This window comes from Myotis nattereri (genome assembly GCF_964212035.1).
Source record: "Myotis nattereri genome assembly, chromosome: 18".
NCBI lineage: Eukaryota > Metazoa > Chordata > Mammalia > Chiroptera > Vespertilionidae > Myotis > Myotis nattereri.
In genome coordinates this window covers 18,661,162-18,685,308 of record NC_138093.1, presented here as the reverse complement: position 1 = coordinate 18,685,308, position 24,147 = coordinate 18,661,162, and the positions used below count along the sequence as shown (strand labels likewise).

The window sequence follows — 24,147 nt, the reverse complement described above, 5'->3', positions numbered from 1 at the left end:
CCCTGGCTGTTTGTTTATGCTCCTCCTGTGACCCGGTTGCCCTTTTCTCCTCCTTTTAAGACGCCTACTCTTCAATCCTGAAGGGTCACCTCTTCTGGAAAGCCTTTCCCGGACCTGCCAACGCTGAGTCTACTGTAGATGTCCATTCTCGACTCTCAAACACGCTTTGCTAATCTCCATTCTGTCCCATATCTCGGTCATTGCTGATTGACCGAGTCTTCCCCACTGGACGGTAAAGGCCCATGGGGCAAGGACCATGACCTATGGGTTTCCTATTGTTAGTGCCTTAGCAGCCTCAAAAGAGTTCACACTCAAAGGAAAAGCCATGGGCTGTTCTCCACCTCAGTCAGCAAGGCAGAGCAGTGCTGTTCTCATTTCACAGCGGCATGCTGCCTGAGGCCACAGTTACCTCAAGGTTCCACAGCGGCAGATCCACTCCCACCTTCACTCAGTGGTTGTTGGTGAGTTTAAGTTCCTCTGGGCTGTTAGACTGAGGGCCTCGGTTCCTTACTGGCTCTTGGCTAGAGATTGCCCATGTCTCTTTTTCTTTAAAAAAAAAAATTTTTTTTATTGATTTTTTTACAGAGAGGAAGGGAGAGGGATAGAGAGTTAGAAACATTGATGAGAGAGAAACATCGATCAGCTGCCTCCTGCACACCCCCTGCTGGGGCTGTACCCGAAACCAAAGTACATGCCCTTGTCTGTTGTAAGTGAATTATGGAAGTGACATCCCATCACATTAGAATAAAATCACTATATCCTGCCTTCTTCACAAGGAGAGAATTACACAAAGGTGTGAATACCAGGGTGTGGGGTGAGGGGCTTTGGGAGTCATGTCAGAGCTGCCTACCCATGGAGTATCACTGTAATTTAATCACTCTAACTACTATATACTATCTTGTGCAACTATGTCACAGTTTATGCTCCTGTTAATGGGCACTGTTTCCCCCCCACCCAGGCTTTTTGCTCTATGAACAGTGATGCTACAAGCATTCTCACACATCTGCAGAAACCATGCCCCCCTTCTTTGTATCATTCCCAATTTAATATGTATTATGCCAGAGTGAGCACTGTGACGACTTCCATCTGGAATTAATCCTGTCCCTTGTAAATTTCCATAGCACTTCCTCTCATGTGATACTTATCATCTATCACCTTTTATTACACTTATTTTGCACAGGTCGCCTTTTTCCCTTAAAAAAACTAAGTTGTTTAGGGCAGGAAATAAAGTTGATTCTTCTTCAAAATTTACATAATACCTACACAGCACTTAGGATATTGGTAAGGTTTCAGTAACCATTACTGAGAGACTGAATTCTGTCTAAACATCAGTGCCTAATTTTTTAAGGTCTTAATAATCTGACTCCAATGATGCAACTATTTTTCACTTCTCCCCAGTATGACCCATGGTTGGGCAAGTGGGTTACTCTAACATCCTCTTTCAATCTTTCCCCAGTGAATCCAGCCCGCATTGCTCTCTACTGTTCCTATTGAATTTACTATGTATAGCACACGTTCAGCATTGTAGAATGTATTCAGGCAGTGCATCGTCTGTATTGACTTCTGGTAGGTGCACAAGAAACTTTGTTAGTTGAATGGATGAAATATTTTATAATTACTTTTAAGCCAGTTAAGAATTTTCATCCCATCTATATTGTCAGTGGACTGACTGAATCAATCAATCAATACCAATTTGTCTGAGTAGATTTTTATTACTCTTTTTTTTTTTGTCTCAGGTATTTTTGGAGTTAATGGATCTAGAAGAACCCCAAGACTCAGAGAGTTCAGAAAAATCAGAACCTTTCTCACAGCAAGAAGAAGTTGAAGAAGGAGAAGAGGAGGAGGAGGAGGAGGAGGAAGAAGAGGAAGAGGAGGAGGAGGAGGAAGAGGAGGAGGAAGAAAAGACAGGCTTTCTTAATCCTCTCCTACAACCTGTTCTCACAGGGGATGTAGAAGGTTTGCAGAAGATTTTTGAGGATCCAGAGAACCCTCTCTATGACCAGGCTATACAGCTCCTCTTGGAAAAAGACATTGTTGGAAGAAATTTGTTGTATGCAGCTTGCATGGCTGGGCAGAGTGAAGTGATTAGAGTTTTGGCAAAATATGGCGCGGATCTGAATGACAGCACAGCCAGAGGTATTTTCCCTTTTCTCTCACCAGTATTACTTATGACTACCTAAAGGTGGATAAATAGGATGTGCCTGCTTTATATTTTGCACATATAATATATACACACATAGATAAGAATGTACGTGTGTGTATACGCGCTGATACCGTACAGCACAGTAGTTAAGAACACAGACTTCACTATTGCTGTGTGACTTGGGCAAGTTACCCAATCATTTTGTCTCTCTCTTTTTTCATCTGCAAAATGGGGCTAATATTGTATTTTTCCTCATAGGGTGTAACAATCAAATAAGATAATTATAAATATCACAGTCCTTGGTACATAGTAAGTTGTAAACAGTAATTGCTCAATAATATTATTGCAATGACGATCTTGAAGAGTGTAGTCCATTTGGCCTGTCTTCATGCTGTTTGTCAGGTTATACACCCTTACACTGTGCTGCCGCCTGGGGTCGTCTGGAAACATTGAAAGTGCTTGTGGTGGAACTGGATGTTGATATAGAAGCTCTGAACTTCCGGCAAGAGCTAGCTCGAGACGTTGCTGCTCGGTATTCCCAGACCGAGTGCGTTGAATTCCTGGACTGGGCAGGTAAGGACACCCACCTGGTATCAGTAAGCTGACTGGTTCATTTGTATGTATGCTGTGCTTCCATCAAAGGTCAAAAAGCCATACTAATATTTTGTATATGTCATTTCCACAGCCCTGTAGAATATAGCGTAGAGATTTGCATGCATACAAACATCGGTTAAAAAATTAGTAAATATCAAGTTCACAGCATTCATTTTATGTAGTAATTTGCACTCATGCTTTTAGCAAGCATTTAATAAATGCTCACTGAGCACTGTTGTAGGTACAATTGGTTGTTCCTGCCCTCTGGACATTTGTTGGGGCGGGGGTGATAAACGGTAGGTACATATCAGTAATAAGATCAGCCAGACTATGATGAAGGGTTAAAATCAGCAGAGCAGATCATCATACCTGCTTTGAAGTGGACAGAGGTCATGAAGTCAGAGCATGTTGGAGTTGAGCTGGGCCTTGAAGAATGGGTGGGATTTGAAAATACAATAGAAGGAAACGGGCATGAGCTAACTCTAAGAGCTGGGAGTGAAAGTGGCCTGTTTGAAGGACAGTGACAAGATTGCTTTACTGGAACGCAAGTCCTAGTTTGCACAGGTAAGCTGCAGAGTAATAAAAGCATAAGTACATGGGCTCTTGCCCCAGATTGCTTGAGTTTACATAGAGGTATCTCCACTTGAAACCTATGTGACCTTGGACACCCCCCACCCGCCACCCCCCAAAAAACAAACACAACAACACTCCACCCATTTTTGAAGAATGACCCATAGCACTTAAGAAACACAATCCAGGGACAGATTTTGCTGTTACTTTTCTGAAAAGAAACAGTTTGAGGTTTATGGGTACGGAGTTTTATTGTTTTCCTGTCCCTAATATCCATCTGTTTTGTTTGGGTCCTTACATTCTCAGGGGAATGATACCTAACATTTCCTAGTGATGAAGATAAAAAAGGTGCTAATACTATCAACTCTTATTCTGTTTCCAGACCAGTGATAGAATTGTAAGGATTGTGACTTCAAGTGCACGTAGCTCTGGAATGTCAGAAACACAAACTATTCAACATTTCATGTTTGTTTAACTCTGACTTCCAAGTGTATAAGCCACTTCCATTCCCTGTTCTAGTCATTAGAGTAGGAGGCATCTGGAGAGGTTTAAGGGGTTGAGGACTCCCTACCCCAAAGAGTCCTCTCCACTGTTAGAAATTTCTTTGGGTTTTCAAGGTTTGGACACTTTTTAAGTGTTCAAGAGTCCTCCATTAAAAAAAAATATTTATCAGCTTTCTCTGAGTGGGAATTAGTTGATATTTCAGAACTCTAAAGGCATGGAACAAACATCTGTGGAAATGTGGGTAGGGTTGTGCTAAGAAAGCATGGAAAGAAGGAGGAGAGTCTGGAAAGTAGAACCATAAATAAACTTTAAAAGATATTTTTATTGATTTCAGAGAGGAAGGGAGAGGGAGAAAGAGATAAAAACATTAATGATGAGAGAGAGACATTGATCAGATGCTTTTTGCATGCACCACACTGGGGATCGAGCCCGCAACCTAGGCATGTGCTCTGACTGGGAATTTAACAATGACCTCCTGATTCACAGGTGGAGGCTCAACTACTGAGCCATGCCGCTGGGCTATAAATTAACTTTTAATCCACAATAACCTAAGATGGACACTATTGCTTTCTATTACTTTGTAAAGACTATTTCTATTTCAAGAATTATTTTTTTCTAAATATATATTTTATTGATTCCAGAGAGGAAGGGAGAGGGTGAGAGAGCTAGAAACATCAGTGATGAGAGAGAATCATTGATTGGCTGCCTCCTGCACGCCCCCTACTGAGGACTGAGCCTGTAACCTGGGCATGTGCCCTTGACTGGAATTGAACCCGGGACCCTTCAGTCCCCAGGCCAACGCTCAATCCACTGAGCCAAATCAGCTAGGGCCAAGGATTGTTTTTTTAAATGTTATTGTAGACAATATTACAGATGTCCCCCCTATTCCCCCTTCTTAAGTCCCCTCTACCCAGCCTTAGATCTTGCATATATTTCTGGGATTTTTCATGTTTTTAATCAAACTTTCTGTCCTAGTCTCAGATCAGTCTCCCAGTATTTGTTGGAAGATATGGTAACCATATTGTTAAAAAATTGAGATAGCCGAGCAACAAAACTCAGAAATTTAAAAGGAGTGTTGATACTCAATTCATCATTTATTATACTAAAAATGGAAAAAATAATATTAAAAAAATTAATCTGTTACTTGATACTTGCGTACTATTCTAGCAAAGGGCATCTGAGATGAGAAATTAAGTTTTCTTGTGGCCATAACATTTGCTCAGGAAAGCAAGGAAAGTCACAAATATTATTTAAATTGGAGATTTATTAAAACACTAAAGATTCTAATTTAAAGATCGATTAATGATTTGTAATGTGATGCATTAAAAAGAACAAAATACTTAAATCTGCAGTAGTGACTGTGGGCCGTCTTTTCCCCGGTACTTCAGAAAGTACGGATGCCTTTTCAGCTGAATAGAAATATCTTTAACTTGGACTTCTTTGCAAAATTTCAGTAAAGAATGTGGCAAAAGAGAAAGGCTCACAGAGAACCATTTTGAACCTTATACGCGTTCTCTTCTAGGCGCTTTGCGTCGTCTCCATTTTGGACAGAACCACATTCACATGTTTTTGGTGTTCTCTGGTTCCTCCGCGGTTCTTGTACTTGAGCTTTCCGTGCTTGAATTTCTTAGACGAAGGACGCTGGGCCTTCCGGTCCAGGTACTCACTCATCATGGATGTCGTGGCCAACAGTTTGAAGAGTAGTTTGTCTATGTCATTGGTGGACTGGCTTTCCGGTTCATTACCGACTGTGTCTATGGAGGCTTGTTTTTTCAGCTAACAGGGGGAAAAGCGAATGAAATTATAGGTTGTTTTCTTGCTGTAGTTCAAATTAAATTTTCTGGATAGCTGTACTGAAACACCTTACTGATTTATATGAAAGAAAGGTCATTACAGAAAACAGGTCCGGGGGCAGAAGAAATGCTCTTTTGTGTATGTCCCTGTGAAAGATGATAATAATCATTATCATCATCAACAAACATTTAAAAAGTGCTTCCTATGGTTAGAGCATTCTGCTGGGAGAAGCTATTTGAATATTAGCAAAATATTTCCCTTTACTAAACAGCTTCAAAGTATAATGCAATAACGTCAGGGTCATTTTATAGCAACATGTTTATTGTAAAAGTCAATGAGCTTTTAAGATTGCCTCAAAATATGGAGTCATTGGCAAAAGTGGGGAATTAGTTAAAGAGTGCCATTTCCCAGAAAGTGATCCAAACTTTAGACATTAGTTTACAGTCCATTTAAAAAATACATGCCAACTTTTACATCCTTAGCCTTCTTAGATAGATCTGGAAGGAATCTAACAGATACCTTATTTCACATCCTTCATTGTATTGGTGAGGCAGCTGAGAAGGATCCAATGACTTACCTCTGGGCCCAGACAGGTAACTTCATTTCCTGTTCATTCTACTCATTGTAGCTCATTACTTTCTTGATGCATTTTGTAACTTGAAAGGGAGGGATTGTACTAGGTTATTTTAAGGACCTTCTAATTTAATACTGATTTGTTGAGCACCTACTATATGCCAGACACTGTGCTAGATGCTGGGGGTGAATGGCAGGGACTGTGGGAGATTGCAAAGAGGAAAAAGATGTCGTACTTTCCTTCAAAGAAGCTGGTAATCTTCTCTTTTAAACTCTGATATCCTATGACTACTACTATTTGCATCACTAACTTACCTCTTTCTTGTGTCTCTTCCACTTCATCCACAGGTAATGCACAGATAAAGCAAGCAGGATTAGAGAGATAGCTTGTCCTAAAATACATATGAGATATACAAGACTCGCAATTACATCCATATTAATAAAATTGCACCATAGTTTGTCCATAGGGTAAGGTAGACAGTGAGATGGAGAAGGTTCAACTTTTAGATAAAGCATTTCTTCAGGAAATATCTCCCATCCAACCTTAGCCCAGGTAGTCCCATCACAAATGCAGGAATTTTCCTTCAATAAGCAGGCACACAACAGAAGAAACATCAGGGGTAGTTCTTGAATGGACATCTTTCTCAATTGGGATAAAAAAAAAAAAATCTATGGCCAAAACTCTGGTCAGAGACAGAGCAGGGATGCCCTGAGTACTAGTTAATAAGAACACGGAAGGTAGTCGTTCTACTTGGGAAAATAAACACTGCTGATCATTGTGACATCATCAGTCAGTGATTCATGGACAGAGTCAGTGACATCATAACCACATTGGAACTAAAAGGTGTTACTTATCCAGTCACCTGGGGATCCTTTTTCTTGCTTTATACTAGAATTATTTAAGCTACTTCAATTTTATGAAAAATGAAGACTTTACTAATGTCTTGCTAGCTAATTAATTAAAACTATAATCATATTAATGGAGTTTCATGGAAACAATTTACCTATATCCCTTCCAACCCTTCTCAAGTATAGCTGTTTTATATCTACTTTAAAAATATCTGTAGCTATGCCATTTTACACAACCTACAATTGCTTCTGTTTTTCGCTCAGAAATATCCTTCCTTTCAAATTAAGCAAAAAAAGTACCTACACCTTTTAACCTATGCCCACTAAGTAGTGGGTGAGGGGTGGGGAATTTGGCATGGCAGAGAGCTTAGCTGAATTAGAAGTGAATGTGGACATTTAGCTGAAGGGATTTCGAAGCCAAGTGTTGAAGACAGGACCTGGTTTCTTTCTGTTGCTCCTAGTAAAATGTGAGAGGGGTAAGATAAATTGAGGAAAGAACCTGCTATGGAAAGGAAAACAGGACTTGATGTTTTGGGAACTTCTCAGCCTAGAGGGATCGCAAAACTGCTAACACGAGGAGATTCACTGTCAGGAAGGTGTCCTCTGGAGGGAAAGCCAGGGGTGTGGCCACCCCGTGTTTTGCTGGTGCTGAGAGCTCAGGCTTACGGGCCCCCGCAGCCCTCTCAGCAGAAGTCAGGCCAGAAAGGAGATTGTCCAAGAGGACCCGTGGCCGAGCTTCTAGTCCAGAGGTCCTCAAACTACGGCCCGCGGGCCACATGCAAATACAAATATTGTATTTGTTCCCATTTTGTTTTTTTACTTCAAAATAAGATATGTGCAGTGTGCATAGGAATTTGTTCATAGTTTTTTTTTAAACTATAGTCCGGCCCTCCAACGGTCTGAGGGACAGTGAACTGGCCCCCTGTTTAAAAAGTTTGAGGACCCCTGCTCTAGTCTAATGGAATGACTCTGACATACAGGTAGACTCAAGGTTTTTGTGGATGTTAGACCAGCAGACACACTGCCGGTCTGGACAAAGGGACGACGAAAGAACAAAATGGAAAAAGGCTGCCAGACCCCTGAAAGTCTACACGCTGGAACTGACCGATGAAACTTTTCAGCTGCAAAAGCGTGCTATGGGTCATGAAGCGGGAAGGACGGCTCTGCTGGAGCTGCAGGCCGAGGCGGGAGCCTTGCTCTGCAGAGGGTTATTCCCAGGCCTTGACGCATAAGAGTTTGCCACGTGGGATTTTGAAATTACTAGGGACGAGTGACTCCTTTTTTTCTTCTATTTTCTCCCGTTTCGAATGGCAGTGTCTACAACTGTTACTCGGTGCCTGTCCCATCCCTGTGTTTGGGGAGTACAGAACTTGTTTTCTAGTTTCATGCGTCTCCAGATGGAGAGGAATTCTACTTCAGGGAGGAAGGGTCACACCGAAGTCTCACCCAGGTCTAGATCAGTGGTTCTCAACCTTCCTAATGCCGCGACCCTTTAATACAGTTCCTAATGTTGTGGTGACCCCCAATTTCACTGTTACAAATTGAACATAATTAAAGCATAGTGATTAATCACAAAAACACATGTGATTATATATGTGTTTTCCGATGGTCTTAGGCGACCCCTGTGAAAGGGTCGTTCGACTCCCAAAGGGGTCATGACCCACAGATTGAGAACCGCTGGTCTAGATGATTTGACGATGAGATTTGAGACTTGTGAGCTGATAATATTTTCAATGAACATTAGGACATTAATTGATGCTGTAATAGGTTGAGACTTTTGGATGCGGGGATGGGGTAAATGTAATTTGCATGTGGGATAGCTGTGAATTTTGGAAGGCCCCAAATGCTATGCCGGTTGAGTTGTTATCTTTCTTGAAATTCAATAAAAACAAACACAAAAAAATCTCCTCCACACAGTCCCTTTCAAGCTCTGGGTATGTAACAGTCCATTACAAACAGTTGAGCACATTTTTTTGGTCTTTGTCTTATTTGTGTACATCTTACTGCCTATTCTTTCAGCTGCAAGGCTGGCTCTGAAAAGATATATCGCAAAGGTCTCTGCCACTCTTACAGAATCAGAAAAGGGACCAGGGAGACTCTTCAAAGAAGACAAGGTACTACATTGTGATCATTGCTTGTTCTGAAGTCTGAGATTTTTTGCCTTATAGCTTTAATTTTATGCTAAAGTTCCAGAGGTAGGTGGCGGTCCTTACTGCTCTCTTCTTCCATTTTCCTTCCCTCCTCCCCTTCTTTCCTTTCTTTCTTAATGACTGATAAGAGATGAACTAATACAAAGTAATGAAAGGCAGTGCCCTCGGCAGTCCCGGATCTGTCTCTTGCTTCAAAAGTGTTTGGACAGAACAGACCCAGGGACGCCCCTTCTCGCAGCCTCCGGCCACCCTCCTGCGTCTTATCCAGTCACCACCTTCAGCACCACCTCCGGGACCAGCCAACACACCGGCTTCTTTTCTACCTTAACCCCTTATCGCCGAACAACCATGAGCTCCCAGATCCGTCAGAATTATTCCCCTGAGGTGGAGGCTGAGGGCAACCGCCTGGCCCCCCTGCCTCTGCGGCCGCCCACAGCTACCTCTCTCTGGGCGAGATGGTGGAGATGAAGCTCGAGGGCTCTGAGTGTCTCTTAAAGTTGCAAACGCAGCGCCGTGGCCGCACTCTCTCCCAGGACGCGCTGAGGCCTCCCCAGATGAGTGGGCAGAACTCAGGGCGCCATGGAGACCGCCCTGGCCTTGGGGAGGAACCTGACCAGGCCCTGGTGGACCTGCAGGCCCTGGTTCTACCCGTGCAGGCCCTCAGCTCCGTGACTTCCTGCAGAGCCACTTCCGGGTGAGGAGGTGAAGCTCATCAACAAAATGGGCCACACCTGGCTCCCTCCGCAGGCTGCGGCCCCCAGGCTGGGCTGGGCGAGTGGCTGTAGGAAAGGCTCACCCTCCAGCATGATTAGGAGCCTGTGGAGCCCGGGGGCCCTTGAGGGGCCCCTCTGCCTCCCCTGGTGTCTGGCTTTTACCTGAGCCTCTCCCAGAAACCACTGGTCATTCTTTTAACCACCCTGAAGCCCTCTCCCATGCATTGGACCAAACGAAATAATAAAGCTTTTGAGAAAAAAAAAAAGTAATGAAATCATATTAAAGAGTGACATAGAGATGTACTAAGTAAATATCTCACCCAACAACATGAATGAATCTTAGCACTGAGTGAAAAAAAAGTACCAAAGACTACATAGATTTTTACAAAGCTCAAAAGCAAGCAATATCAAGCTATATTGTTAGGGATGCCAACATATGGGGTAAAACTATTTTAAAAGGAAAGTAAAGGTATAAGCCTCTTGGATGTGGGTGGGGGGCGGGTGGATCACAGGAGGGGCACAGAAGCAGGATTAATAGTCCTGGAGGTGTCTGTCTGCATCTTCTATTGTTTGGAGAGGTCCACCGATACTCATTACTTTGCTTCAAACCAGATCTGCATCATGTATTTTAGTGTATATGAACATATCCACTACATACGTTTATTAATGTGTCACAGTTTACATAATGGTATAAAAGATGCATAGCTATAAAGATAGCGTGCCATATTGGCTGCATACTGAGTGCTGCATGTGGATTAGTGTACTGCTTTGGATGCACACACACACACACAAGATATACTCAGGGTGTCAGGAATGTGTTTTGGTTTTGTTCCCTGCATTTCTCTGCAGGATGTTCTGAGAACTTTCTTGTGACTTTCTGATGAAAAGAATGAGAGATTGCTAAAGCATAGAGGTCTCCAAGTCTGGGAACGTGATTAAGTCACACATTTCACTCGTGGTTTATAAAGCACTTTACAAGATCTCTTATGAGACCAACAAAGCACAGGCAAGATTAAGCCCACAGGCTCGAGTCACGAAGTAGCCACCACTTTTTCAGTACTCAGTGGCCATAGATGTTACACATGTGGCTGTACTGGGCAATGCAGACACAGATCATCACAGAACGTTCTGGTAGGCAATGCTGGTATAGAGGGATACAGTGTTTTATTTTTCAATAAATAAGTAAATTTTCTGGGTCTGTCTCTAGAATAACATCCTCACTGCATGCCGTCTAAGAAGTGAGTGGTTGGAAACCCAATTGGAAGCTTCGATCGATGAGATTTTTGAGCAGAAACAACAATTGGAAGATATTGTGACTCCTATCTTCACAAAAATGGCTACACCACGTAAGTTTGGGATAAAAAGTGGTTTGAATGTCAGAAATATGGTGACAGAAGGAGACTTGACTGTGGGTCAACAAATACAACATACAGATGACGTATTACAGAATTGTACACTCGAAACCTATACGGTTTTATTAACGAGTGTCACCCCAATGAATTTAATAGAAATCTTAAAAACTGCCTTCGTTTGTGTTTTATATTGCAAACGGATTAAACGGACCTTTAAAAATCTGCTTCCTTTCAGGTCAAGTGAGAAGTGCCAAATCTGTAGCCTAAGCCTTGCTCAGAAGAGAAGCCAAAACCATGCCTTCTACTGAACAGACACGTTACAAAAAGCCGCATTTCCTTCCAGCATTTGTAAAGGGACACCTATTCATGACAACTGAGGCTGAGAACATAGATGTGGGGTTTTATAAAAATGTTTAAGTATGAAATGGGTCGACCCCTGTTCTGTTTTATCCTCGTCAGCGTGCTCCCGTCCGGACTCTGACCTTGACTGCTCCCCTGGGTGCAAGCCCCTGTGAGCTCCACCTGCTCCTTCCAGAGAGCGCGTGGGTGTGAGTCACTCACACAAACCATAGGGAAGCTTTAGAAGCTGGTTAGAGAATCTGATAACCTTCTGTGTAATGAGGCAGGAAGTTTCCGTTCAGTTAAAGAATTCTTTTAAGAGAAGACATAGTGGCTATTTCCAGAGGCAATCCCCCCCACCCCCCCCAAAGGAAGTTATGGGATGTCTCCCTCTCTCAAAAGGAAGTTATGGGATGGTATCTGGAGCAAGGAACTATTAGGAGTTTGGATCAGAATCCTCAGCTCATAAAACTATTACTTTTTATGTTCAAATTAAGATTTACCTGTAAGTTGGGATATAGTCTCTTAATACACCTTCTTATTTGTCTTTAGCCCTGTTCTGTCTTTGAATTAATAAGCACAAATCTGTTTAGTTTTATATTTAGATGTCTTCTATTCTGTAGGATTGGTAATGCAGCTATTATACCTGGATTCCACGTCAATTTACCTTCTGTTTTGTTTTACATTTTCTAGATTTTAAATATCATAGTTGGTTTCATATTAGTGATTTAGAATATTTGGAAATTTTTTCCCCCTAGTTTATCCAAAAGCCCCTGATCTACTACTCCATGACTTTCTGGAAAACTTTTACGAAAGAAAATATTTTTTAAATATATTTTATTGATTTTTTACAGAGAGGAAGGGAGAGGAATAGAGAGATAGAAACATCGATGAGAGAGAAACATCAATCAACTGCCTCCTGTACACCCCCCACTGGGGATGTGCCCTCAACCAAGGTACATGCCCTTGACCGGAATCGAACCCAGGACCCCTCAGCCCACAGGCCGACGCTCTATCCACAAAGCCAAACCGGTCAGGGTGAAAGAAAATATTTTTTAAAAACCACATTTATTTGTTTTTTCTTTTGAGTTTCTCTTCTTTGTCTCACCCTGAAAGCTAGTTTTTATTATAGAGGTGAAGGAAAAGAAATAAGCAATTCAGCAATTCCATCGCTGCTGTGGTTTTGAGGTAACGCTATTTTAAACTTGTCTCTCAAATGTTAAAATTTTGAGATCTTTTTTATGTCTGAGCGATTCAGTTGCCTTAAGCAAAAGGACAGGCAGTACCCCTCACTCCCGTCTTCAGTAGATGCCGCGGGCGTTTGGGGAGGAATAGAGAGCAGGTGCTCTGTGTTTGCTCTGTTCTCTCCCGTCTGTGTGTTGTGAGGAGTCCATTACCTTTAAGCACTGCCGTAAATTGGGACAAGGCCTGGTGCCATGTTTGCTCTCTCTATTTCTCTGTCTTCTGAGCCTTGCTCTTGAATATGACATTGCTCTCCAGGCATGTGGTCTCCGCGACGAGGAAGGACTCCCGAGCCTCCCTGCGGAGAATCTAGGTGAGGCCGAGGCACTTCTGGAGACTCCAGGATAAAATTAGCCTCTCTCTCCTCTATTCACCTTTTAGTCATTATCCTCAGATATGTGTAGCTTTCGATCTACTTGCTAATGCTGACTTCATGAAACTCTTTGTAGTGGCATTTTATGCCCTTAATGATTTCTTTACATCAAGCATGTCAAACTCAAAGGCTAACACGGGCCAAATAAACGAGGTTTAAGTTTATGTGGGTCAGGGGGAAAAAAAAAAGCTTCAATTTTCATAGAAACATAGGGTTTCCCTAGCCGGCTTGGCTCAGTGGATAGAGCGTCAATCTCCAGACTGAAGGGTCCCAGGTTTGATTCTGGCCAAGAGCACATGCCTGGGTTGCAGGCTCGATCCCCAGTAGGGGGCGTGCAGGAGGCAGTCGATCAATGATTCTCGCTCATCATTGATGTTTCTATCTTTCTCTCCTCCCTTCCTCTCTGAAATCAATAAACAAATACATTTTTTAATGAAGAAAAAGCTTAAAAAAAAGAAATGTAGGTTTATTTTGATAGACATGCTGAATACAAAGGGCTGAAATAAATGAGTAATTGTTAACATAAAATAATAGAACATTTTAATAAAAATTAATATTTTTTCTTGAACGTTAACTTACCAGACACTAAATAACTAGCACAAAAAGCATAACACAAATAAACCTATTTTTCTTGTTCTCCGAAAACGAAATATTTCCTGTTGCGCACACCAATCAAGTCAGTCCAAGACTAATGACGTGCCAATCGGCTGCTAAAATATTCACTGCTGCCCTGACTGGTTTGGCACAGTGGATGGAGCATCGGCCTGCAGACTGAAGGGCCCTGGGATCGATTCCGGTCGGGGGCATGTGCCTTGGTTGCGGGCACATCCCTGGTGGAGGTGTGTGGGAGGCGGCTGATTGATGTTTCTCTCCCATCGATGTTTCTGGCTCTCTGTCCCTCTCCCTTCCTCTCAGTGGAGAATCGATGAAATATATTTAAAAAAATAAAAATAAAAATAAAATAAAATAAAATATTCACTGCTAGTATTAGTGGAGAGGCACATAAGGGAAATGAATGCAACACAATTATAGTAATCAGTCATTAGCGAACATTGAGTTTGTTATTAATCCTATATAATGAAAGGCTAATATGCAAATCAACCAAATGGGAACACTGGTAGCTATGATGTGCACTAACCACCAGGGGGCAGACACTCAACGCAGGAGCTGCCCCCTCGTGGTCAGTGCGCTCCCACAAGGGAAGCACTGCTCAGCCAGAAGCCAGGCTCATGGCTAGCAAGTGCAGCGGTGGTGGCAGGAGCCTCTCCTGCCTCCATGGCAGTGCTAAGGATGTCCAACTACCAGCTTAGGCCCGCAGAGAGCGGGCCTAAGCCCTCAGTTGGACATCCCCCAAGGGCTCCCAGACTGTGAGAGGGCGTAGGCTGGGCTTAGGGACCGCCCCCCCGCCTCCAGTGCACGAATTTCGTGCATCAAGTCTCTAGTCTATAATAATAAATGCATAGTATGCTAATTAGACTGGATGTCTTTCCAGATGTCCTTCCGGATGACCTTCCAGATGAAGCCAGGACTGCAAGGGCAGCCTGGGTCCCGGGTGCCGGAGGGAAGCCGCTGCCAGCAGCTGGGGGAAGGAAGGTCTACTCTTGCACGAATTTCGTGCATCTGACCTCTAGTTATGTATAACAGGATATTGTAAAAATTAAGTTACAAAATTTTTATTAAAACATTTCTTACATACCGTTATATTGGCTGGGCTGCAAAAATATTCACAGTGGGCTGCATGCGGCCTGCGGGCCACGAGTTTGACATGCTTGCTGTACAGTCTTACGAACTTTTCCCCTCTTTCACCAGCTGCTGTGTCTGTTTTCCCCAAATTCATATGTTGAAATGTAATGCCCAATGCGACAGGTTAGGAGGTGGGGCCTTTGGGAGGTGGTTAGGACATGCGGGCAGAGCCCTCATGAATGGGATCAGGTTACCTCTGGCACCGGGTGAGGTTATGGTAATCTGGGAAGCAGGCTCTCACCAGACACCGGATCTGCTGGCACCACGATCTTGAATTTCCAAGCCTTCAAACAGAAAGAAAGAAATTTTTTTTGCTTATAAGTTACCTGGTTTATAGTTTTTTTTGTTATAGCAGCCCAAGCAGACTAAGACTCCACCACCTCTTTTCCATCTTGCCTCCAGCTTGACTTCTCCAAAGTCAATCCTGTCTTCTAATTTTACATGTCAATTATACCTCAACCAGCTGGAAGCAAGAAAGGCAATCCTTATCCTTGGTGGAGCACTCTGTCACCCCCACCACGACCTTCTGTATCCCTAACGTTAGGAAGAAGGAACCCCGCGTGCTTTGGGGGCAACCATAGTGCTAATAACCTCATCCTGTGTTCCATGGGATCTTTCACATGTTTGTCTCCCCTTGTGAATTGTGCGCTTTTTGTGGGTAGGGGTTTTGTCTTGTTTCTCTTCAGACCTGAAGAGCCGATAAGATAGTGAATAACAGTTGAATGAATTTTCGTTGGGTGCTAACTGATTCGTAGAACTCACTGGTCTTCATTCATCAATAGGGCTTGGTCACCTTTATAAAAATGAGCCCCGGATCCCACTCTCCATACTGTGCTGTGCCAGTGCCCCGCTCCACTCCCGTTCCTCCAGCAGACAAGCTGCACACACCCAGCCTCAGGACAGTGTATCTCGTTTCTTCTGGGACGTTCACCTTGGATGCCACGTTACTGTTTAAGCATGTGAACATGGGAGGAGCTCATGAGGTGTGACATAGGAACGAGAGCAGAATTTCATTGTGACAAAGTAACTTCCTTGAAAGTAAACTACAAATTAATGTTCACTGGGTTAAATTTATACTGAATTTGTTTTCAGTGATTAGGGTTGAGGCAAACAGGTATAAGTTAGGCATCACAGAGCTTGGGGTGTATTTTTTCTCCCCAATGAAAGCAGGTGAGATTGTTTCTTCAAATTAAGGACCAAAAGCCAATGAAAAATAGGAGTCAAGGAGGAAAATGGGGGAGAGACACTCCCATTGAAAAGGAAGGAGTGATAGAAAAAGAAAATGTAAAAGGATGAATGAAAAAGTCAGAGGGGAGACAAGGCAGTGCTGAAAAGGGTTAGGGTTGAACAAAGAAAAACAGTATATATATATATATATATATATATATATATATATAAATATAATTTTTTAATTTCTTTATTGGTTAAGGTATTACGAGACATTTGTAATACCTTAACTAACAGAGTGTATATTTTTAAAAATTTAGGAGGAGGTTCATGGTCAATGACCATTTCAGCTATTATGTCAGGTAAGGAAAATCAGTTAAGACAGTTGTTGGGACAGACACAGCTTGAGCAGTAAGCAGTGCAAACTTCCTGGAATTGGATCACTTAGCTGCTTCTGGATTGGGGGTGGGGATGGTGTAGGTAGCCAATCAGAATGAAAGTGAGTTGGCAAGAAACCAATAGGAATCGGGCATGGAAATGGCTTTCAGGGTGGTATCAGTTGGCAGTACTGACCCTGGCAAACAGACGCAGAGCTGAGTGAGCCTTGCTCTTCGTGGTTTTTGACAGCCTCCCTCTGGTTTCAGTTCGGAACCGCTGAGCCCTGGCAGAAGATACCACTGGTCTTGGTAGTTTTGGAGAACTTGATTTGAGAGTGATGCTGGAGTGACAAGTGGCGACAGCAGGATGTGAAGATGACAAGGACCTGAAGACAGGTGAAGTGATTTGAAGATGGAGCATTTTGATTCTCATTTCTGGCCCACCCTCTGCTTCCAACGGGAATCATTGTGGTTTGTAGAGCAGCTCTAGATATTATTGGGGATACTTCAGGAACCTCCAGGAATTTTCAGGTTAAGACTAGCCACAAGGAAAAATAAAACAGAATGAGTCCTTCTCAGGACCGCCATGCAGGCTCTGTGCCACACAAGGGAAGCAGCACACGGGGGTGGAGGCTGAAACCCAGGCTGTTTGTTGTTCAGATGCCAAGCCATGTGCCCTGGGGTCAGGAGAGGGGACTTTTTCTAATTCACTCGAAGACACCACATACTTTAGTTTTTTCCTTTGTTTTCGGGCTATTCATAGACCTCACCACCCCCACCTAACTGGTATGACTCAACGTTGACCTTGTTTCCCATTTGCCATTTTGGTTTTAGAGGGTCCTAGAGAGGAAAAGGGGCCATGGGATTGCAGTAGAAGGGAATTCCAGAATGATTGGTACCCATGGAGGAAGTGCCCCTCACCGAGTTCAGTTCATCACATATTCAGGGAGAGCCTATTGTGTGCCATGAGCTGTGTCTACAGCCTTAAGAAAAATTAATATTCAGCCCTAGCCCTTGTGTGCCCAGAGGGGAAGGCTCGGTATGACATTACCATATCAAACAGTGGGAAGTGCAGAAATCCACATGAGCCCTCCCCTAGGGACACACAGCGTCTGTGAAGCTAACACTGCTGTCTGTTTCCTGCACAATGTCCCGGGGCACAAGCTGCAACAGGAGGTGTGATGAGTGCCCTGTGGCGAGAAATGAGCTCGGATCTGAGTGAGGGCCAATCTTTGGTGGAAAGAATGTGTGTGGTGGGCTCCTGGCAAGTCTCACTTCCTCCTTTTTGCATATTACCACAGGCTGGTCTGTCGTCGCGCAAGTATCAGTAATAACTCACCTATGAATTCCTCAAGGAAGAACTGAAAAAGCGGTGGCAAAAATGAATTCTACCTACTTGGGGACAGGAAGTGGTAACACAGCAGATTTACTCTGTGGAAGGTCGGCTGACTACACTTTTGTGCATGGGTATTTTCCAATGCTTGTGTGTTTCATTACTATTTTGGGAGGTAGGTAGCGGCTTTTATTTATTATTATTTTTTTAAACGTATTTTTATTGATTTCAGAGAGGAAGGGAGGAGAGGGAGAGAGAAAGAAACATTGATGATGAGAGAAAATCATTGATCTGTTGCTTCCTGGAGGCCCCCTACTGGGGATCAAGTCTGCAACCCTGGCCTGTGCCCTTGACTGGAATCAAACCTGGGACCTCTCAGTCCACAGGCCGATGTTCTATCTACCGAGCCAAGCCAGGTAGGGCTAGGTAGCAGCTTTTAAATTTCATCTTTCCTCTGCCCTTTCAGCCTTTGTCAATGCAGAAAGTATGCACAACTACATCAAAATAAGGGTCCCCTGCAATCATAAGATGTGAGTGAATGCTGTCAGTCTAGCTCCCTGTAACCTCAGTAGCATCTACACTGTGTTCCTTTAGTTGGTGACGTTGGCTGAACACAGTAGTGTGAAAGGCACAGGAGAAGAAGACAGCCCTTAACCTTAGGGAGCCCTCTCCTGGGGCAGTGGGCAAGCAGATCATCACAATGCAATGTGCTCAGTGTAATAAAAGGCATGGTGGACCATCTCTATGCAGGAGGCCTTACACTGCCTGCCTACACCTGACCAAAATAGGCAGGATGAGGAGAGGGCAATTGGGGCAAATAGAACCTAGACATACGGTTCACAATTTGCATAGATGGAGTGGGAAGATGCACCACCCATCCTAACCCTGCTGAGGAATTAGGAAAGGTTTCCTGGGGAAGGGCCTCTTAAACAGTGATTAAGAGTTCAGCAGGGATGGTGAGCGATATTCATTCACATAAAACAGCATTCAAAAATGCAGGTGCTTGGTTCCCCCATTCAATGCTAGTGATTAGAGAAGTTTCTAGTTCCCTTTAAAAATGTTTATTTGGTGAAAATGTCAGCCACTTTAAAATCCTTTTTGGATGGATGGAACTAAAGAGCATTATGCTAAGCGAAATAAGCCAGTCAGAGAAAGATAAATGTCACATGATCTCACTCATTTGTGGAATATAATGAACAACATAAACTGAAGAACAAAAATAAAACCAGAGATACAGAAGCATTGAACAGACTGTACAACCCATGAGAGAAGGCAGGGGGTGGGGGGTGGGGGTTAGGGGGTAAGAGATCAACCAAAGGACTTGTATGCATGCATATTAGCAAAACCAATGGACACAGACAGTAGGGGGGATGAGGGCTTGTGCTTGGGGGAGGGGTGGCAGGGGAGAGGTCAATGGAGGGAAAAAGGAGATTCATGTAATACTTTAAACAATAAAGAATTTTAAAAAATCCTTTCTGGAACTAGGAAGACTGTAAAGAAGCAAACAATGAAGCGAACACACCTAAAAAACCTTCCATTTTACTCAGTGTATTAGGTCTTTAAGATATTCACTAATGACCTGGTTTCCTGTTGCTACCGGGAGGTCTGGTGACCATGAATTTCATTAGTTCTAGATCTTCGATAAACTCAGAGAGATAAGTGCTCCACCAGTAAAGGGCATTGCAGAAATAGTTCGAGGAACATATCTTCCTCTGGCCTTACAAGTAAGAAGCAGCCAATAATATTTACTGATTTGGCTTGACCTGCAGTTCCCACTGTCAATAAATGCAGGAGCTGGGATGCCAGTGAATGTCACCTGAGGCACACATTAATTGGATTATAGCCTATATTTTATGTCTGGAGGCAGTGAATCTTAGAATGGAGTTTCTTTTTTTTTTTTTTTTAAATATATTTTATTGTTTTTTTACAGAGAGGAAGGGAGAGAGATAGAGAGTTAGAAACATCGATGAGAGAGAAACATCAATCAGCTGCCTCCTGCACATCTCCTACTGGGGATGTGCCCGCAACCAACGCAACCAACGTACATGCCCTTGACCGGAATCGAACCTGGGACCTTTCAGTCCGCAGGCCGACGCTCTATCCACTGAGCCAAACCGGTTTCGGCTAGAGTGGAGTTTCAAGGCACAAAAATGCACACAGACAGAGTTAGCAAGTATCTTTTGTTACTTACCCGGTGAAGGCAGTTTTCACTATGGTTAGAACTCAGTTTAATAGTACTTCTGGCTTTTAGGAAAATTATGGAATCTATGCGGCTGTAGCTCAGGATGAGTAATTATTAATATATAGTGTACTCTGTAGATAGGGAGTTTGACTTTTCATAATTTCTCATCAGTAGATCCATAGGTAAGTGACACTGGGTGCGCAAATAGGAGGTTGTTGGCACTCCAGTATTTTCCAAATTCACCTGTAAGAGATACCTCATTATGTGTATCTTATATTTAAGAGGCAGCATTTGTAATGAAATGACATTCAGAGGAAGTTTTTTTCCCCCCTGTTAATTATTTGTTCATAATTATATGACACTCAGAGTAACTTTAAAATTAAATAACTAGAGCAAGGGGATATAAAACCGTTTTGAAACTATATATGATATCTAAATAACACATCCATTTATTTCTTTAGGATTCCTGAGGTCCTTTATAAAGAATTCTGAAGTCATTGTCTTAGCAGTTCTCTCTCTAACAGGATTTGTGATAGGACACCTGGCCTACAGTTTTATTCAGGTGATGTATGTACCAGAAGCTAGAGAGTAAATAAAAGAACAGACACACAAAACAAGGTCCACTCCCACCCATTCTGAATGCATGGATTTTTTTTATGTGAACAGCTGCTGAAAAACAATCATCTGGTAGTAACGTCTTTAAAAATGAAATACTATTCAGTAAAGGAGACACACATTAGAGGTGCTTGAGAAAAAGCACCGATCTGTAAGTGTGGACAATGTGACTGCATTCTTGGGTTCTTCATCGTCTTCCTTTGGAGCCCTGCCCTGGCTCCTGCCCAGGACATAGACTGGATTCTTCCGGGCTGTTGTCTCCAACACCTGTGGAGACTCTGGTTATAAAAAGCAGCAGCTATGACGAAGCATGGTTCCTCTTTTCTAACTGCCAGCTTCATGTGTAACATAGTATAATAGAAATATATATGACACACATCGTATACACTATAGATACCCTGAAAGATTTTTAAATCCTGAGCAAATGTCTGTGCAAGGGTTTTTCCCCCCTCTTAATGCAAATTAGAATAAATCTCTAATAAAAAATACTTATCTGTGGACCACCTAAAATCATCTCAGACATCACCAATGGTAGGGGTTTCGCTTTTGAAAACACTGATTACTTAAATAAGCAGTATGCCTGCAGCCCAAGCCCACACAATTCTCCGCTGAATAGGGTAACACATATAACAGATCAAGAAATCTCACCCCTGGGCCTCCAGGACTGGCCTTGCAGATCATCCCTCATAAATTGCAAATCGGATTATCCTAAAATATGTTGATTGACATACCTTCAACCTACTTTCTAATACTTCAAAATGGCAGCAAACTAATTTGTTTGCTTTTGTTGATTTAGATGCACCAAGTTGTCTATTCTCTTCTAAGAACTCCAAGTTTTTCACTTTATTGTTATGTTTCACCTTTAATTATATTTATGGCTGCCTTGGACGTGGACTTTTATATCCTCAAGAATGTGCTTTGGCAGGTAAGAACACATTTTTAAAAGAAGTTATAGTCGCCCAGCCAGCATGGCTCAGTGGTTGAGCGTTGACCTATGAACCAGGAGGTCACAGTTCAATTCCCAGTCAAGGGCACATGACTGGGTTGTGGGCTCCATCCCCAGTGTGGGGGCGTGCAGAAGGCAGCCAATCAGTGATTCTCTCTCATCATTAATGTTTTTATCTCCCTCTCCCTCTCCCTTCCTCTCTGAAAACAATAAAAATATATAAAAAAATAAAAAGAAATTATGGTCAATTCTTATTCATGTTGACCGAGAATATGATTGTCTGTAAAGAAAGGTACTAAGTCACAAATCCCACACTTTTAGTTGTTGTGCCTTCCTCATTCTGCAGAACCAGTAATTAGAGAGAGCTGAGGGGAGGGAGAAGGGATGACTATTTGCTGAGTGACCACTGTGATTGAGTAAATATCATCTCTATTTGACGTATAAACAGACTGCGGTTCAGAGGTCACAAACCAGGCCGATAAATGGCAGAACCTGGATTCTAATTTCACAGCTGACTTAATCTCAACTGTATCTGTAGATACAGCTTTTGTTGCTAAGGCTGGTTTTTTTTTTTTTTTTTATGTGCCTTCTCTTTTTTTTTTCTTAACCATACTTGCCAGACTAATTTATTTTTCCTTTCAAATAACATTTTATTTTCTTTGGTTTGGTTTTGATCCCCTCCCCTAACATCTTGAGTTAGATAGTAGTTGTTTGATTTTTAGCTTACTTATTTTTGTACTTTGTACATTTAAGGTTTTAAATTTTCCTATAACTACTCTTTTAGTGTAATCCCACATGATTTGATTATTAGCATTTTTATTATCATACAAATCCTACCTTTTATTGTACTTTTTCCTTAACCTGTTAATCATTTTGAAATTATTTAAAAATGTCCAAATATGGCTTATTATGATTTCTTTCCCCACAGTGTAGCCAGAGAATGTGCTTTGTATATCAACTCTTGTGATTTGTGGAGATTTGCTTGGGGCCTAGTACCTGATCATTTTTCCAAAATGTTCTGTTTGTTTTCCAAAAATGTATATTCTCTAATTGTTGAGTACAGGGCCTGAATTTACTCAGTAGATTGTTTTGTTACTTATGAAGTTTGGTATGGTAATCAAATATCACTCAGCAACAAAAAAACAACAATTGACAGGAACAACATGGAAGAATTTCAAATGCTAGAGAAAGAAACCCAGACTCAAAGGCCACATGCTGTGCAATTCCATTCATACGCCTTCCTTCTAGTAAGGCAACACTCTAGGTTTGGGGAACAGATCATTGGTTTCCAGGGACTGGGGATGAGGGAAGAAATTGACTACAAAGCAGTGTGGGATATTTTTGAGAGTGATGGATCTGGTTTATTTTAAAAAAGATTTTTAAAAATTGATTGTAGAGTGAGGAAGAGGGAGAGAGAGAGAAACATTAATTGGTTGCCTCTTGCACATGCTCGGACTGGGGACCAAACCTGCAACCTAGGTATGTGCCTTGACCAGGAACTGAACCCACCTTTTCAAGGTGCCTGGGACGATGCTCCTACCAATTGTGCCACCCGGCCAGGGCTCTGCTCTGTTTTTAACTGTGGTCGTGGCTAAGTGACTGCATGCGGTTGTCAAAACTCATGTAACAGTACCCCCAAAAGAATGAATTTTACTGTTTTTGAATTAAAGATAAAATTTTAAAAATCAAAGGAAATAGATTTGGCTTTATTTCTCCCAGATAGTTTTTGTACTCTGCAGTGAGCATGCTTTCCCCTTGCTTTTTCTCATACTTCTCTTCTCAATCAAGTTGATTCACTTTTCTTTATATATTTTTGTCTCTTCTATTTCCATTCTATTTCTGTTTCTGAGGCAGCCACTGCCAATTGCCTATTTGGTATGTATTATCCCTTTCCCCTCACTAACAGGAACTTACTACTGTTCGTTTGGTATGGTAGTGGGCCCACTGTAAAATACCACATTATCTAGCATCTCTGACATATGTGGTAACCTTAGAAGAGTTTGGCCATTGGAATGTACTATACAGAGGTTTGCTAAATAAGGTTTCTTCTAGAATGTCCTTAACCAGGGACCTCAGTCAGCTGGCATGTACTTTTGGCCCTTTGCTGTCCTTCTCTTTCTACCTGGAGCCCAGCAGATGGTGATACTGAGGAAACCAGGAAATGTTTTACACAGCCACAGGAGAAGTTTGCATTCCATTTTAAGATCATTTTGATATTGAGGACTCTTGAGCTGGAAGAACAAGAAATATTAGGGAGTTGATCTTTTCACAATAAGATAGACTCTCACTTGTTTGGAAGGGATGGTTTCTTTGAGGTGGGTAAACTAGATTACCTTTTGAAGTGATCTTCCAGAGGAATTGTATAAAATACTAGAGGCCCAGTGCACAAATTCATGGACAGGTGGGGTCCTTCGGCCTGGCTGGCAATCGGGGCCAATTGGCGCCGATGGAGGCTGGCCAGCCAGGGAGGGACCTCGGGAGGGCCCCAGGGTGTGTCTGGCCCTCTTGCCCAGTCCTACTCGGCCAGACCCTAGCAGCAAACTAACCTACCGGTCAGAGCATCTACCCCCTGGTGGTCAGTGTGCATC

At 42.5% G+C, this 24,147-nt stretch overlaps 3 protein-coding genes across 3 annotated transcripts in view; 2 read left to right on the top strand and 1 right to left on the bottom strand.

The window, feature by feature from the left end:
• Nucleotides 1–386: 386 nt before the first annotated feature.
• ANKRD45 (ankyrin repeat domain 45) lies at nucleotides 387–11,582 on the top strand (the record flags this gene model as incomplete). Its single annotated transcript, XM_081113282.1, has 6 exons — nucleotides 387–461; nucleotides 1,737–2,136; nucleotides 2,546–2,716; nucleotides 9,047–9,141; nucleotides 11,098–11,236; nucleotides 11,478–11,582. The coding sequence occupies 6 exons, from the start codon at nucleotides 387–389 to the stop codon at nucleotides 11,507–11,509; spliced, it is 912 nt and encodes a 303-aa protein (XP_080969408.1). The 3' UTR covers nucleotides 11,510–11,582.
• Nucleotides 5,330–6,817, bottom strand: TEX50 (testis expressed 50; the record flags this gene model as incomplete). Its single annotated transcript, XM_081113059.1, has 2 exons — nucleotides 5,330–5,587; nucleotides 6,494–6,817. The coding sequence occupies 2 exons, from the start codon at nucleotides 6,815–6,817 to the stop codon at nucleotides 5,330–5,332; spliced, it is 582 nt and encodes a 193-aa protein (XP_080969185.1).
• A 6,282-nt stretch (nucleotides 11,583–17,864) lies between the features above and the next one.
• The window catches only part of SLC9C2 (solute carrier family 9 member C2 (putative)), a gene marked incomplete at both ends in the record, with an annotated part of 46,211 nt that continues 39,928 nt past the window's right edge, over nucleotides 17,865–24,147 (top strand). The window contains 3 exons of the mRNA XM_081113281.1: nucleotides 17,865–17,991; nucleotides 20,460–20,560; nucleotides 21,410–21,538. Coding sequence (XP_080969407.1) covers nucleotides 17,865–17,991; nucleotides 20,460–20,560; nucleotides 21,410–21,538 — 357 coding nt within the window. The remainder of the gene's footprint in view (nucleotides 17,992–20,459; nucleotides 20,561–21,409; nucleotides 21,539–24,147) is intronic.